General features: G+C 38.3%; 1 protein-coding gene across 1 annotated transcript in view; it reads left to right on the top strand.

The window, feature by feature from the left end:
* SPTLC3 (serine palmitoyltransferase long chain base subunit 3) overlaps positions 1-16,687 on the top strand; it is a 130,667-nt gene that overhangs the window by 46,790 nt on the left and 67,190 nt on the right. The window contains exon 5 of the mRNA XM_030310104.2: positions 14,686-14,810. Coding sequence (XP_030165964.1) covers positions 14,686-14,810 — 125 coding nt within the window. The remainder of the gene's footprint in view (positions 1-14,685; positions 14,811-16,687) is intronic.

Raw genomic sequence — 16,687 nt, forward strand, 5'->3', positions numbered from 1 at the left:
AGCATTTAAAATGCCAGACACATTTTTAATTCTTCTCTTCTATATTCATGGGTGGGGTCTTTTTGTTTGTTTGTTTTTTGTTTTTTGCTTTGGTTGGAATTCTCCTTGATCGGGGCAGTCTACTTCAAACTGTGTGCCAGAAACCATATCTTTGGTAATTACAGCCTAGTTATTCCCAAGAATTTTGTTAACATGTCATGAAAGATTAGAAATTTCTGATTTTGGTGTGTTATTGCAAACTCTAAACTGAACCGCTTCTCAAAAGTTGAAGATACTGCTGCTCAATATCCTTTTTTTAAGGTGGTTTGCCTCCAGATTTTTAGCTGGAAAGTCACCTGAATAACTGTTTACATTTAGATTTTCAGTACTGGGATTGAGAATTGTGTACAAATTGTTCATGATGTCTGAGGATTAACATCAACCAATGATCAATAATATCTCCCTTATGCAAGGCATCCCCGCATTTGATCTTTGAATTTCTTTATCTGAAAGAACTATTTAATTTTTCTGTATGTGGAAGATGTTTGTCTGCCTGTATTGGTTCGACAGTGAAAATGTAATGCAGCAGCCCCTGGGGGAAAGTAATTGTATAATTGCTCATTCTTCTTTCATATGAATTAAGCTGAAGAGTAAAGAAGCTAAACTTTAAAAAATAGACAAACAACGTAACGTGTGGCACAAATGGAAACAAAAAGGAAAGCAGAAGATTAGCATAAAGTTATTAGCCATTAAACACAATAAGAGACTCACCTTATAAAAATGATGTGGAGAGCCCATAATGAAGACAGATACAACTCCTAAGTCCTCTATGAATCAAGTAACACTATTTTTCTGTACACCTGGAAATTAAAATAATGAACTATGGGAGGCTTTGGAAGTCATGTGGGTCAATTTAACATTCCACAGGCTTATTAGAAACAAAAGAAAGAAAAATAAAATAGTGATAGGAGACCACAAAGTACCTCCCAGTCCTTGAAAAGTAAAGGAGGAAGGAAGGGAGGGAGGGAGAGAGAGAAGGAGGGAGGGAGGGAGGGAGGGAGAAGAAAGGAAGGCAGGGGGAAAGGAAGGAAGATATAAAACATAAAGGACACTAACAATTTAACTATTGAGCTTCATTTAATATTTATATATTGAATTATGAGCCCTAAAACATATTACCAGCATAATTCATCTTTCTAGTTACTGAATTTTCACAAAAATTTACTATGTTTTATGCAACAAAGAAAACCTCTTTAAATTCCAAAACATAGAATCTACAGGGGTCACATTCTTGGATCACAGTGAAATAAAGCTAAAAATAAATAACAAAATTAGAAACTATTCCTTGTTTTAAAACCTCTGGAAGATTTTAAAGCCCTTTCCTAAAAGGTTCTTGAATCAAAAGGGAAATGAACTTACATTTACATTGCTTTAAACATGCAACTAACAACTATGAGAACACCATAGGGTCCAGCTTTTTCTTTAAGAAGAAAGATTGAAGCTAGTAAAATAAGCTACTCATGCAGTAAGGAATAAAAGGAAAACAGAAGTATTGAATTATTAAAAATAAAAACAGAAACTTACGAATTAGAGAAGGACAGTTTCTATTGGACTAAGGCATTGTATTTTAATAAGTCACTAGAAGTGATTTTGATGAGCAGCAACCAGAGTTGATGACCACTGAACAAAATCTGACAAACAAGCATTTAATAAAAGGAAAATTGAAGGCAGTATTACTTAGTAAAAAAAAAAAAATGTAAGCAACTGACATTGCAAATCCAACAGTGTATTCAAATAACAAGATGCTAGGATCAAGGTGCTAGGATCAAGTCCCCTTCAGGGACTATGAGGATCATTAGCCCAATAATAAAGCAATTCATGATATTGAAAGATCCAAAGGGGCCCCTGGGTGGCTCAGTTGGTTAAGCGTCCCTCTTGATTTCAGCTCAAGTCATGATCTTATGGTTTGTGAGTTTGAGCCCTGTGTTGGACTCTGCACTGACAATGTGGAACCCACTTGGGATTCTCTCTCTCCCTCTCTTTTCCTATCTCCTGCTCTCTCTCTCTCTCAAGATAAATAAAATAAACTTTTTTTTAAAAAAGGGAAGATCCAAGAAGAAAACACGATTATCTTGATAGATATCACTAAGCATTTATAATATTCCTTACACAAATTTTAATAGAATAAAAATAGGAGATTCTAGAATGCAATAAAAAAATAACTACTTCAAACAAAGAAACTGTACTACATTTCATGATGAGACACTAGAAGCTTTCACTTTAAAGTCAGAAAAAAGATGAAGATGTGTTTTACCATCTTTAATATTTGGAAGTACTAGACAACATAATATTCATTCACTTTTCATTCTTTAAGTCAATAAATATTTATTGAATGACCATCATGTGAGAGAATAAGAAGTATAGGTATAATAAGAGGTAAATTAACCATTATTGCTAGATGATCTGATTGTTCACCTCTCTGGTTTTCAAGCTGTGATCTGTGAGGAGCAAAGGGGACCTCTGGAGGGGCTCTGTCTTGGGGCCACCACAGAGATAAGAGGGAGCTGAGAAGGAGGGACAGAGTTTTGGTCTACTTTCTTCCATTTTACATATTTAAATAGCAAAAAAGTTATTAGAAATAATAAGTATCTGGGACGGCTGGGTGACGCAGTTGGTTAAGCATCCAACTTTGCCTCAGGTCATGATCATGCGCTTCGTGAGTTCGAGCCCCATGTCGGGCTCTGTGCTGACAGCTCAGAGCCTTTAGCCTACTTCAGATTCTGTGTCTCCCTCTCTCTCTGTCCCTACCCTGCTCATGCTGTCTCTCTCTGAAAAATAAATAAACAATAAAAAAATTTTAATAATAAAATAAAATTAATAAAGTCAATAATCAATAATCAGTAAGAAGATATATTAGAGAAATTACACTATTCATAAGTATGAACAAAACTAGCAAACACCTAGGGAATAAACTTATGTTCAAAATGTCTAGAAACTATTTGAAGAAAACTGTAAAAATTTTGTAAAAAACTTAAAAGAAGACTTGAAAAAATTAGAGATAACATATCCTAGAAGGTAATGACTCAGTGTTATACTTGTTTTTAAATGTTTGTTTGTTTGTTTATTTATTTAGAAAGAGAGAGAGCATGTCCGTGTGAGCACATGAGCAGGGGAGGGGCAGAGAGAGAGGAAGAGAATCCCAAGCAGACTCCACGCGGTCAGTGCAGAGACCCACCCGGGCCTTGATCTCACAAAGTGTGAGATCATGGCCTGAGCTGAAACCAACCGACTGAGCCACCCAGGAACCCCTCAGTGTTATACTTCTATATCAGTTCTTCACCAAATGAGTATGTAAACTGAACACATTCCTAATGACATTAATGGACAGGGTGAGGAGGTCGGGGAGTGTAAGTGGAAGTCTAGAGACAGGCACACTTGGCACACTTATTTGTAGACAATAAAAACAACTTTGGGACACCTGGGTGGCTCAGTCCTTTGAGCATCCAACTCTTGATTTTGGCTCAGGTCATGATCCTAGGGTCATGGGATCAAGCCCTGTATCGATCAGGCTCCGTGCTGAGCATGGAGCCTGCTTAAGATTCTCTCTTTTTTGGGGCAGCTGGGTGGCTCAGTCGGTTGAGTGTCTGACTTCGGCCCAGGTCATGATCCTGCACTTTGTGGGTTTGAGTCCCATGTCGGGGACTGAGCGCTGACAGGCTCAGAGTCTAGAGCCTGCTTTGGATTCTGTGTCTCCCTCTCTCTCTCTCTGCCCCTCCCCCAGTCTGTCTCTCTATCTCCAAAATAAATAAACGTTAAAAAAAAAAAATTCTCTCTTTTTCTCTCCCTTTGCCCCTCTCCCCTGCTCCCATACTCTATCTCAAAAAAAAAAAAAAATTAAAAGAACGATTTTTCATATCAGTTGGAAAAGGACCAATTATGTCATAATTAGTGTCATGATAAATGACTGATCATATAAGGAAATAAATTAGATTCCTACTTCATGTATTATATCTAAGTAAATTACACTTGTGTAAATTGCAAATGTATTTGAGATTGAAATATAAAAAATAAGAACGACCACCACCACCAGAAATAACTACATAAATAAAATCAAAACTGAATGAGTAAGTGAGGTGATAATAAATGAACAAATAAACACAGGAAAAGGACTCCAACAATTCAAATACAAAATGTACTTTTCTGCTTTCCTTGGTAAGGGCCCTGCTAGGACTATCAGGCTGTAGCTCCTCTGATATGTGCAATGCCTCTGTCTTAGTCCAATCAAGCTGCTATAACAAAATATCACAGACTATGTGACTCATAAACAATAAAGTTCATTGCTCACCATTCTAGAGACTGCCAGCATGGTCAAGTGAGGGCACTCTTCCATGTTGCAAACTTTTGGTTATATCCTTATGTAGTGGAAGGGATGAGCCAACTGTCTGGGACCTCTTTTATAAGAACACCGATCCTATTTATGGAGGGCTTCATCTTTCTGACCTAATCACTTCCCAAAGGCCTCACCTATTACCACCATCACTTTGGGCATTAGGTTTCCAATATAAATTTGGGGGAGACACAAACATTCAGACCATAGCAGCCTCTTCCGTAGCTTGTCACTTGATCATATTTCAGTTCTACCCATAATAACCTCCAGCAGAATTCACCTCACCTAATTCACCTTACCCAGAAGAATGTCCTCTTAGAGGGAGGGATCCATTTTAAATGACTCTCAGACTGACACCATGCAACACAGGCCACCCATGTCCATGGAAAACAGGTACTTTTCCCTGTTAGAGGAAAGGAAGCTTGTTCCCAGCCCAACGTCTAGGCACAACTACTTGCCCTTCAGATTTGTCAAGCCTGATTCAGATAGTTGTCTACTGTGTCCTCATGCTCAGGAGAACCGGAGAAAGCACTCCCAGAAATCATAAGGGAGAAGAGCCAACAAAATGAAGCATTTAAACTCCTGTACATAAAAGTCATGTCCGCGAAGTTAAAAGTCAAACAACAAAATTAGAAGAAGTGGGCCAAGATTTTGACAACGTGCAAAAGAGCAAAACTGCACAGTCAGGATAGTGTGATGTTTCTCCATCTTTTCTTCTTTATCACTGCTTCCTGTGGTATTTTAACATTGCATATATAATAACCACCTGTTTATTGAGGTCATGGATATCTGTACCTTATACACAGAGTAAGTTATCTGCCCTCCCTCCAAGAACAGGTGGTCACTGTCGGGAGTAACATCATCCCTGCTGAGAATGCATAGGGTAGTAATTACCTTTCAAGAGAAATAGATGGTGACTAGAAGGGGGCACAAAGGGACTTCTTAGGTGCTGTCTATATTTTTTTTTTATCTTGATGCAGTTTATACGTGTGTTCACTGTTTGAAACTTCATAGTGTTCTATAATTACAATTTGTTTCCTTTTCTTTTTTTTAAGTTTATTTATTTCTTTTGAGAGTGAGAGAGAGTGTATGCGTGAACAGGGGAGGGGCAGAGAGAGAGGAAAGAGAGAATCCCAAGCAGGCTCCATGCTGTCAGCACCCAGCCCAATGTGGGGATTGAACTCACAAACCATGAGATCATCACCTGAGCTGAAATCTAGAGTCGGTTGCTTAACAGGCTGCACCACCCAGGCACCCCAATTTGTTTCCTTTTCTATATGTATGTTATAGTGTATGTATAATGTATATGTTTAGTGTTTGTACAGTGTAATGAAAATCTTACTTTAAGAAGTAGATCCAATACACAAATAGGCAATTAAAAGCAAGCAAGCAAGAAAGAAAGAAAGAAAGAAGAAAGAAAGAGAAAGAAAGAAAGGTAAATGGCCAATGAACCTGTGGAAATACTCTGCCCCAATAATCAAAGAATGTTTAAGAGATGGAGTTCCTGGGGCGCCTGGGTGGCGCAGTTGGTTAAGTGTCCGACTTCAGCCAGGTCACGATCTCGCGGTCCGTGGGTTCGAGCCCCGCGTCGGGCTCTGGGCTGATGGCTCAGAGCCTGGAGCCTGTTTCCAATTCTGTGTCTCCCTCTCTCTCTGCCCCTCCCCCGTTCATGCTCTGTCTCTGTCCCAAAAATAAATAAAAAACGTTGAAAAAAAAATTAAAAAAAAAAAAAGACATGGAGTTCCCATTTTTTGCCTGATTGGCAAAAGTTTAAAAAAAAATCCCATAGTTTCAAAGGAGTAAAGGGCACTCTTATAAACTGTTGATAGAGTATATTGGAAGGCAATTTGAAAATGTATCAATAGAAAGCCATGTAACTCAGCAATTTCATTTTGAGAAATTTTGCCTTAAAATTTTTGAATAAGTGCTCAAAGATGTATGATCAAGAGTAATCAGTGCGATATGTTGAATGATAGTAAAAACTGAGAAAAATAAGTGAATTTCCAACAATAGAAAATTGATTAAATATACTTGGTAGGTCTGGTTACCATAATGTTATTTAACCATGTAAATATTATAAATGTAATTTCTTAGCACCATGATTGAGAGCAGAGGCTCTGGGTTTAGTTTGCTTCGGTTCAAATTTTAGTTTTCCCCTTTGACTTGCTAGGGCTTGAGATAAACTCTGTGCCTTCCTGGCCTTCAGTTTTCTCCTCTGTAAAATAGAAAATAGATTGTTAAGAGAATTAAACAAGTTTTATAACAGTATGTATATCATGAGTACATTTTTAAAAATATATTTTACTTGAATATTTGCATGATACAGATGGTTATACTGTATTTTGTATTTAATTTCTGATTCTTCCACAATGATCTCATATTTCTCAGGTCAGTTATTTCCTTAAAAGTCAACAAGAGTCTAAAATGAAGGCACAGACTTATGAAAATAATTCTGACACTTCCAAGACGTGCCCACTAAATCAGACCAAATTTTCCGGTCTACTGAAAGGACCCCGCCACAGGCTATGTGGATTCTTGAGCTTAAACCGCTGGCTCTCAAACTTCAGCTCACATCAGAATTACCTGCAGGGCTTGGAAAAACACAGGTTGTTGGCCCCACCTATAGTTTCTGGTTCAGCTGGGCTGGAATAGAACCCAAGATCTCACATTTCTAATGACTTCCCAGGTGATGTTGATGCTACTGCTCTCGGGACTAAACTTTGGGAACCACTGGAAACTATGTTGCATGACCGCCTTTCTTGACCAAATTAGTCAAACATTTTCCAAAAAGGCAATGGTGTTTTACTTTATGTGGAGTGAATACCACATATGCCTGGGAGCGGAGGAGTATAAATAAAAACTGTAAAGTAGGTAAGAGGCAAGCCAGAAAATCAGAGAAGCAAGTTGGCTTTGATGTCTGAGCGCATCCTGCCACACATTGCTGGTCTAAATGTCCAAATGCAGGAAACGTTAAATTCAGGCAAAGGAAAGAGAAACTTTTGTTTCCTTTCTTCCCCCCTCCCCCACTTTTATCCTATGAGGGTGTTTCGTTTCTCTCTCTTTCTTTTCCTGGGTAAGAGCAAATGTGTAATAACAGTATATGATTTGAATACATACCCTCTATAAGCCCTTTGTGCTGCTGGCAACTGTTGGTCAGAAGTTCACTTCTAAGAAAACACACTCATGAAATTGTGGCAAGACTAACTCTGCTTCAAACAAAGCTCATCTCTACTTAGAGACTTCTCTTCCTTTGAAAAGGAAAGCCTTGTGCTTGATTCAGCTCATCAGGGAAACCTGAATAGTAAACATACTTCAAAACTGCCTAGTGCAGACTATTCACTCAAGTCATAATTGGAATTTTAAGAAGTAGCCTTCAACAGCTTCATCTTAAAAACATCAGAAGGGACATGTTAAGTTAGGAAATGATGCAACTGGATAGAATAGGAAATTATTTTCCATGTTCAAGCTTCGGGTGTGATATTTATGTTAGTTGTACCAATTTGCTGAAATTTCTATTTCTCAGTTTGAGAACATGATCCTAAATCGTTCGATAATTTTTCTCCCTCTTTATCTTCCTGGAAAATTGTCTGCTATCATTTCATTCAAATTATCATGGCTCTTTCTGTGTTTCTTTCTCAAATATTTGTGTCTAGATCCAGGAAACGTACAGTCTCACCAGCCTGAACTATTGAAATAGGTGCCAGCCTGAATCTGCAAAATGTCTGAATTAAAGCAATTTCAAATAAATATCATCTTATGGCCTTAAAGTTCCTATGAGATTGAGCAGTTTCTAAGAAATTGCTACTAAGTAGAGATCTTGTTTTCTTTTTTAAAAAAAGCAATTTTAATTAATACCATTTTATGCAAATCAATGCTATAAACATGCTTTAAAGCAGTGGATTTGATTAAATAAGCTATAAACATCCCCACATCAATTAGCTGTACCTTCTTAATTTACACAGCAAAACCCTTCTTCATAAACAGTGCCAGCTCCTCTCCAACCAAATTATTGTAAATTCTGATTAATGAGATTTCATTGTGTTTCTCTTAAGCCTCTTTATTTTTCTTTAAGGGTATTTTTAACGGGAGACAGACTCTCAGGGGAATTGTTTGGGAGTAGGAAAATGAAAGCGTATCTCGGTTTCTGAAAGCCTTTTGGTAATTTCCAGATACCTGTTATAGTTCTGACAAGGTAATTGCCCCTCTCTTGACAATGACAGAAATTACAGCACAGCCAAATTGCAACGAGCAGAGATATTTCTGCAAGTGCAGATTTGGCCTTGTAGGTTCAACAGAGCCAAGTGAGCATAACAATTCAACAAGATATCCCAATAATTTTATGTAAGTATAATACTTTCCAGCAAGGCGATGCCTGGGATGAGTGAACAAAGTTGAAACTCGGAATTTCAGAATATGTGCGTGTTCCTCCACCCTCTCTCCACCCACACAAATAGTATACGATGCAATGCATGAAGCCTAGAGCTTTTTAATAACCTGCCAATCAATGTGTCTGCAGTCGGTGGGCTGAGGAATCAAGACTGGACACCAGTTCTCCTGGGTTCCACTGAAGAGCTCTTGGCACTACCCCATACTATTCATAGCTAACATCAGAGACCATCTACCTCAAAGGTCACCCAACTATTCCAGCTGCCCCATTTTCGTACTGCCTGCAGGTCACAAACACTTTGTACAATTTTAAGTGGTCAAAAAAAATAAAAATAAGAATAATATTTTGCAACATGTGAAATTATATGGAATTCAAATTTCGGTATCCATCAAAGTTTTATTGGCACACAGCCACAGCCATTCTTTTGCGTATTGTCTATGACCACTTTCACTTTATAATGGCAGAGCTGAATAGTTGTAACAGAGACCGTCTGGCCCACAAAGTCAAAATATTTTCTCTCTGGCCCTCTATAAAATGTTTGCTGTGTAGATGAGCACTCGCCATCATAGCAGTAGGGAAGAGGAGTCCTCTAGATTTATTAGCAATTGTTCAGATTTCCAAATCCAGTGCACATCAACGTATATCAAAGTTTTGTCTCTTTTATTTCATTTAGACACACAAAAAAAATCCTGTTACATCTAAACACACTAAGGATACAGATTAACTTTCATTGACACCAGCACCTATGTGTATCCTTTATAGTCACTGATATCAACTTGAGGAAGACCAAGGACCTTGTCAATGTCTACTCTTAACTTCCCACATTCAGGTCCCCAGTTCAAGCAAACTGGCTCAGATGTGGGCTGATATCCATGGCACAACTGGAACAGCCAGATGAGCCCGCTGGCAGGTTGTCATGACAAATGCCAGTCTGCTCCTAGATCAAGTCTAAAGAACAATCGACAAACAGGATATTCTGGAAAAAAAGTGACTACAGTCACAATTTGAAAACTAGTCTTCACGTGTGCCACACAGAAGACATGGGTGGTGAAACAGGCTTGTTAATAACACCCACACCCTTTACTATTATTAGTCAGTGTCAGTTTGAAGGCCAGCAGTCTTTATGTTCTGACTAAAGAGTATGAACCAGTCAGTATCAATAAAAATCCAGCAGAAGTATCCAGTCTATAAACATAATATCCATACTTTCTCCTGCATCTAATTTTTATTGATTTGACTGATGGTGCTAAGCCCAGTGTTTGGCACATGAAAATACCATGGAGAGAGCTGGGAAGAGGATACATCCTGTTTGTATTTGTTCTTTTATTCACAAAGCAGGTTTGCAGTATCCCATTGGATAAATAAACCTTCAGGATGAGAATAAATGTCAATATATGCACAACGTAGCAATTTGGAGATCCATTGTCACTAGCCAATTTGCGGCTGTTGTTGACCTTCAGAGACTGAAAAACAGAAACAAAACCAAAGTCAGAGAGAAAAAGAAGTAAAAATTACTGTGGATTTATTTGTACCTTTGGTTAGGACTATCGCTATGCTTTCTTGGGATTTAAAAAAAAAAAAAGTCCATATTTACATAATAAAGACAAAATGTTGACTATAATTTCTAGAACCACTCAAGCACTCAGACCACCAACTGCAGCTTGACATGACTCAGGCACCTCCACCCAAATTGGGGTATAGCCTGAATATTTACAAAAAGCAAGCTTGTTACGTTTTTGTGACTGCTTTGTTTCCCCAAGTCTTCCTACATTTTTAGTTCTTCAGTGTGAAGAACAGGAGGAGGAAAGTAGCACTCTATTAATACAAATAAGCCATACTTCTCAATATTCCTTAATGAACCACATCCCACCCAGACAGCTTTGCTAACTTTGAGAAGCATGGCTTCCTGAAGTAGAAAATGTCTAGCAATCCTGAGACTCTCTCATATCTGTTTATGAAATTTGAGCCAGGAGCACCAAACAGAGAAATTCTATGATAAGGTGGGTTGGGGGTGGGAACTGTTGTTTTCTATAAATGAAGATAAGCTCCTATGTGCAAAACCAGTCATAATTCATACCTCAGCTGTGAGACGTCTGGTCATAGAAATTGGTATATTTGAAAATTAGTTTACTATCCACTTGACCACTGGAAATCCAGAAGAAGGCTGGATCTGTAGACCTAATATGGATACCTGCATTTCCTCTCTTCTCCCTCTCCTTAAGCCAGGGCTAATGATAAAGACCTCATACAGGGCAATTTCTCAGGTTGTTCTTGGACACACCCACTTCTTATTAGTTGGTTGGCTATTTGATTGTTTACAATACATTCCACATAATCCTAAGGACTTTTGGTGATGCAACTGTTACAGATAAAGCCCTGGGATGGCAGATTTGGGTAAGATGAAGGTGGAGAAAGACATCACAGAGAGTCACCATGAACTTCTACTCATCACTTCTGGGTGACTGGGCCAGGACACAGTTGTCACCCAAGTCTCATGGGGAAAGGAGAGGCTCATGGGGAAATTTACCAAGCTGGCAATGTTTGGGCACCTTTCATCCTTGCCAGGGACTTCTTCAGGTATGGGTACTTTCAAAGTGGAGCTCACTACTTAGACACCTTGTTGCCCTGGCATCACATGGCTTCTTGGACCTTCTTCCATGTGCAGTCCCCTACTCTGGGCTCAGTTCTGTCCTTATACTTCATCAAAAGTCTGCATGCTACTCAACAAGCACCTAGTGTGTGTTAGTTCTGCACTAGTCTCTATGGTTGCCAGGATGAACATCCTGCACACAGTATTGGCACGCTGAGGGCTCTTTCTGTAGTAGAGAAGATGGCCCCATGAATGTTCTTAGTTCAACTTCATAAGTGCTATAATCATTATGTGATGAAGCTTTTGTGATCTCAGAAGAAACTGACCAAGTGTGCCTGGAGAAGTTGAAAACAGCGCCTGAGGGGGCGCCTGGGTAGCTCAGTCGGTTGAGCATCTGACTTCGGCTCAGGTCGTGATCTCACAGTCTGTGAGTTTGAGCCCCACGTTGGTCTCTGTGCTGACAGCTCAGAGCCTGGAGCCTACTTCGGATTCTGTGTCTCCCTCTATCTCTGCTCCTCCCCTGCTCATGCTCTGTCTCTCTCTGTCTCAAAAATAAATAAAAACATTAAAAAAAAAAAAAGAAAGAAAACAGCACCTGAGGAAAGACATCATGTTAGGTGGACGTCAAAAAGTGAGTGGGAGCTGCAAGAAGACCATTCTATGTGGAGGAAAAAAACAGTCCCAACATCAGGGAAGCCTAAAACAGTACTTCTCCCAACCTCTCTGGAAACTTCCACAAAAGTTAGCCAGAGGCTGTTCTGTTATTTAGCAGAAGAGCTGGGCCAGAACCCAAGGATGTCATGCCCAGGCCAATGGCCTGGTCACTATCTATTGTGGGGTCATTCCCTTTGGATGTAGTCTCTGTTAGGTAAAAACAAATACAATGAGTGATTATGTGCCCATGTCACATCTTTAAATTTTAGTATTCCTTTTTTCTCTGTATCTTTGATAATAAAGTTTTAAATAACAATTTAAGTTTTAACTCCCCTCCCCCCAAGCTTGAGTAAAATTGATTCTGCTAGAATACTTGTTTTACTATAGTTTCTGACATTTGGGAGGATAAATGAATTCTGAACTGAGAAGAAAGGCCAGCAGCCATCTGTTGTATGACAGTGTGACCTCTCAGGAAGGGCAGAGATGATACATGAAATGTGCTCTTTCATATTAAATGCAAAATAAAATTTTGAACTCACTAGTCAATGCCTTCTCAAGTTCAACCCTTCACCATTTTAGCACAAGAAGCAAGCTAATTTACCAATTTAAATAAAATTCTGATATCACACTCTGTATAGTAAAACATGTTGACCTTTAGGTTGAAAAAAGCATGTTTATAAGTAATCCTGAATGTGCTAACAATATTCCTCTAACTTAAAGCTGAGTTAAATCTGCTTCTGTGTTCTGTGGTTGCAAATTACGTACCTCCACTTGTACATTTTTGTGTTTTGTCCAATGAATCATCTCCAGCAGCAGTGTCCAATAAAAATATAATGCAAGACATATATGTAATTTAAAATTTCCAGGAGCACCTGGATGGCTCAGTCAGTTAAGTGTCCGACTTCAGCTCAGGTCATGATCTCATGGTCCATGAGTTCGAGCCCGGTGTTGGACTCTGTGCTAATAGCTCAGAGCCTGGAGCCTGCTTCGGATTCTGTGTCTCCCTCTCTCTCTCTTGCATTCCCTCACTCTGCTTGCGCTCTGTGTCTCTCTATCTCAGAAATATAAATAAACATTAAATTTTTTTAATTTTTAAAAATTAAAAAATAAATGAAATAAAATGAAATAAAACTTCTAGTGGCCACATTAAAAAAAAGTTAAAAAAAACAAGTAAATTTAATTTCATTATGGGTTTTGTTTGACCCAATATATCCAAAATATTATCATTTGAACATGTTATCAATATAAAAATATTTATGAACCATTTTACATTATTTTTGTTATTGTTTTTGTTTTGTTGTACTAAATGTTCAAAAAATAGTGTGTATTTTACTCTTACAGGACATCTCAGTTCAGACACTAAATTTTCATTGGTTAAAGTGAAATAAGTAGAATATAATCCTACCCAGATAATAAAGTTGTGTTCAGTGGAAAATATTTTACAATGCTTCAGTTTTTAAGTTTAAATAAAGTTAACTAAAATTAAGTACAATTTAAAACTCTATTGCACTAACCACATGTAGCTCGTGACTACTATATTGGACACTGCAGATCTAGGACAGTGACGGCAAACAGAAAAATATGAGGATCATTAACATTTACTCTTAGTAAGGCATGAGCGATTCAGTATAAGAAGGAGTCAGAGCATAAGCATATAAAAGATAGCAGAATGGTAAAACATGAACTTTGGAGTTAGACTGGATTATCTCTGTTTGTTTTTATCTGTGACCTCTTTACACCTTGGTTTTCTAATCTATAAAGTAATGATAACTGCATTATTGGGCTTTTAAGATTAAATGAGATAACTTGAATGGTAACCTTTGAAATCTAGCACACTCCAAAGGTTCAATAATTTATAACTAGATTTACTACTGTCTATAGATGTCATGGGATCTGTTTGCATTTAAGTGTGGGGCACCCCCTGGGAGCGTTACAATTTAATTAATCACTTGAGGGATGTAGGGTGAGGGAAGAGAAAAATTGTGGTATTTTTTGTAGGTTTTATTGCATTATCAATATTTATATATAAAAGTACGCCAGTTGTTAAGTATTAGATTTTCACAAAGCAAACATACCCATGTAACCAGCGTCGAAATCTAGAAACACAACATTTAGAGAATCTCAAAGGTCTCCTCGTGCTCCCAACAAAATTAACCACTATCCTGACTTCTAATGAGAGAGGGTGAGTGGGGGAGGGGCAGAGAGAGAGAGGGAGACCCAGAATCTGAAACAGGCTCCAATCTCTGAACACAGTCTGTCAGCACAGAGCCTGACGCAGGGCTTGAACTCGGCAACGGCAAGATCTTGACCTAGGCCGAAGTCGAACTCTTAACCGACTGAGTGCCCCAGGCACCCCAGTTTGTAAACTTTATGTAAATGGATTCAGCCTGTATGCATGTGTAAGTGTCAGACTTCTTTCACGCAACAATATATTTGTGAGATTCTTTTCATTTTGTTGCGTGGGGCACTATTGTTCCTTCCTGTGTTTAATTCTGCTCTGTAAATATCTCCACAAGGCATTTAATTCCTTCATTCTGCAGTATGTGAACATTTGGGTTGTTTCTTGATTGGGGCTGTGACAAATATACATACATTCTCACACATGTCTTTTGGTGATGCACTGGGTTTCGAGTTTTCGATCTTGTTGAGAGAAGGGAAAACTGACTCATCCTATCATTTCCTGTGCAGGAAGTTTGGATAAACACAAAGAGTTGGAGAACCTTGTGGCTGAGTTCCTGAATGTAGAAGCAGCTATGGTCTTTGGGATGGGATTTGCAACTAACTCAATGAATATCCCAGCACTAGTTGGAAAGGTGAGAATTTGTTAACATAATTGTCTTCTTCCGTGTGCCTAAGAATTACAACTCTGGGCAGGTACTACTAGAAGTATGGCTGAGAAGGTCCTTTTTTTTAGGAAAAGCTGATTGGATGTCCAGCTTTCTATTTTTTTATTTTTTTTAATGTTTATTTTGAGAGAGAGAGTGAGAGAATGAGTGCAGTAGGGGCAGAGAGAGAGAGAGAGAAAGAAAGAATCCCAAGCATTCTCTGTGCTGATGGCACAGATGTGGGGTTCGATCTCACAAACCACATCATGACCTGAGTTGAAATTTAGAGTCAAACATTTAACTAACTGAGTCATCCAATTGCCCCTGGATGTCCAGCTTTTTAAATAAATATAACAGCTTAGTCCAGCAAATCTGTTCATAATGATATTTCAGTTATAGAATTCAAGCCCTAGATGTGGGTCACATCTCATCTTTGATGATAGTTTAGCAAAAACAGTTAAATTTTTAGGTTCCCAAGTCCCCAGGTGCAATGCAGAAAACACTTATTGGGCATTTATTTGAACAAAACATTTTGCTCATGTCACTCATTTATTCATTAACAAATCACTTGTTGAGAAACTAGTTTGCCCTCATATAAGGCAAGATACAGGACAAAGATGAACAAGATCTGTGCCTTGTAAGTTTATGTAGTTTACAGTCTGGTGGGGGAAACGATACACCAAATAAAATAGGATGAATGCCACAGAAAAGGCATGCACATACATGGAGAAAAGCAAAAGAGTTGCTTCCAAGCTCTTCTTAAGAAAGGCTGAGATGCTCGTGCAAAGTGTGTGATGTGAGAACTGAATCTGTTACTTGTCAAGTTTTTTTCTTTAAGGTAAGGAAGAGATAGCAGCATGCATAAAGCACTGAGCTTTGGAAGAACTAGAATATAGGGTAGTGGATGATAAGGAGACTGGAGATGAAGGCAGGTGCCAAATTTCACAGAGCCTTGTAGTTCTCCTTGAGTGTTGGAAATTCTTTCTAAGGAAAATGGGGACATTGATTGGCTGCGTTTAAGTAAGTGCCATAATCAGATTTAGGTTTAAAAAATCTGACTCATGACAACTGAATGCAACATATTATCTTTGATTGGATTCTGCACTGAAAAAAATAGAAGGAAAGAAAACATCTATAAAAGACATTGACATCATTAGGACATTTGGGGAAACATGAATTTGGGCTGTCTCTTAGATGATAGTACTACATAAATGTTGGCTTTCTTGGGTGTGATCATTGCATTGTGATTTAGCCAGAGAACATCCTTGCTCTTAGTAAGTACATGCTGAAGAACTTAGGGGTGAGGTATCATCAGGTTTATAAGTAACTCTCAAATGTCCACCAAAAAATTATAAATACACACATACTCATCTAGAGTATTGTTGGCTCTTCCCCAAAAAACTTACACTTCATGTGTGAACTTTCTAAAGTATGAGCAAGAACTCAAACCTTCTGGGTGGCCACAAAAACAAATGGCCACCATAGTTTGTCTCTTCATTTTTTGTATGCTGGAACAATTTTATAGTTTTGAAAGTTTTAAATTAAAAAAGGAAAATAAATTTACAACTGTAATTTATAAGAAGTAAATTTGATTGATCTTTTTCACTTGCCTCAGACTGAATTGCCATCCATACTTTTCCAAATGCAAAGTTTTTAACTGGAAAGCATTGATACTTTGGTCTACAATGATGTCAATACAGAGGAGAATGAGAATAGGAAAACAAGAGCTTGAAAGACCCTGCAGAAAAGACCCCTCCCCTCCAGAACAAGAGCACCATATCCCAAATAATCCAACGCATGATTGAGGAACCCCAGCAAATCCACAACCCACCCAAAGTATATCCATTTTCCTGCCAAACATCAAT

The sequence above is a fragment of the Lynx canadensis genome, chromosome A3 (assembly GCF_007474595.2).
Source record: "Lynx canadensis isolate LIC74 chromosome A3, mLynCan4.pri.v2, whole genome shotgun sequence".
Lineage (NCBI taxonomy): Eukaryota > Metazoa > Chordata > Mammalia > Carnivora > Felidae > Lynx > Lynx canadensis.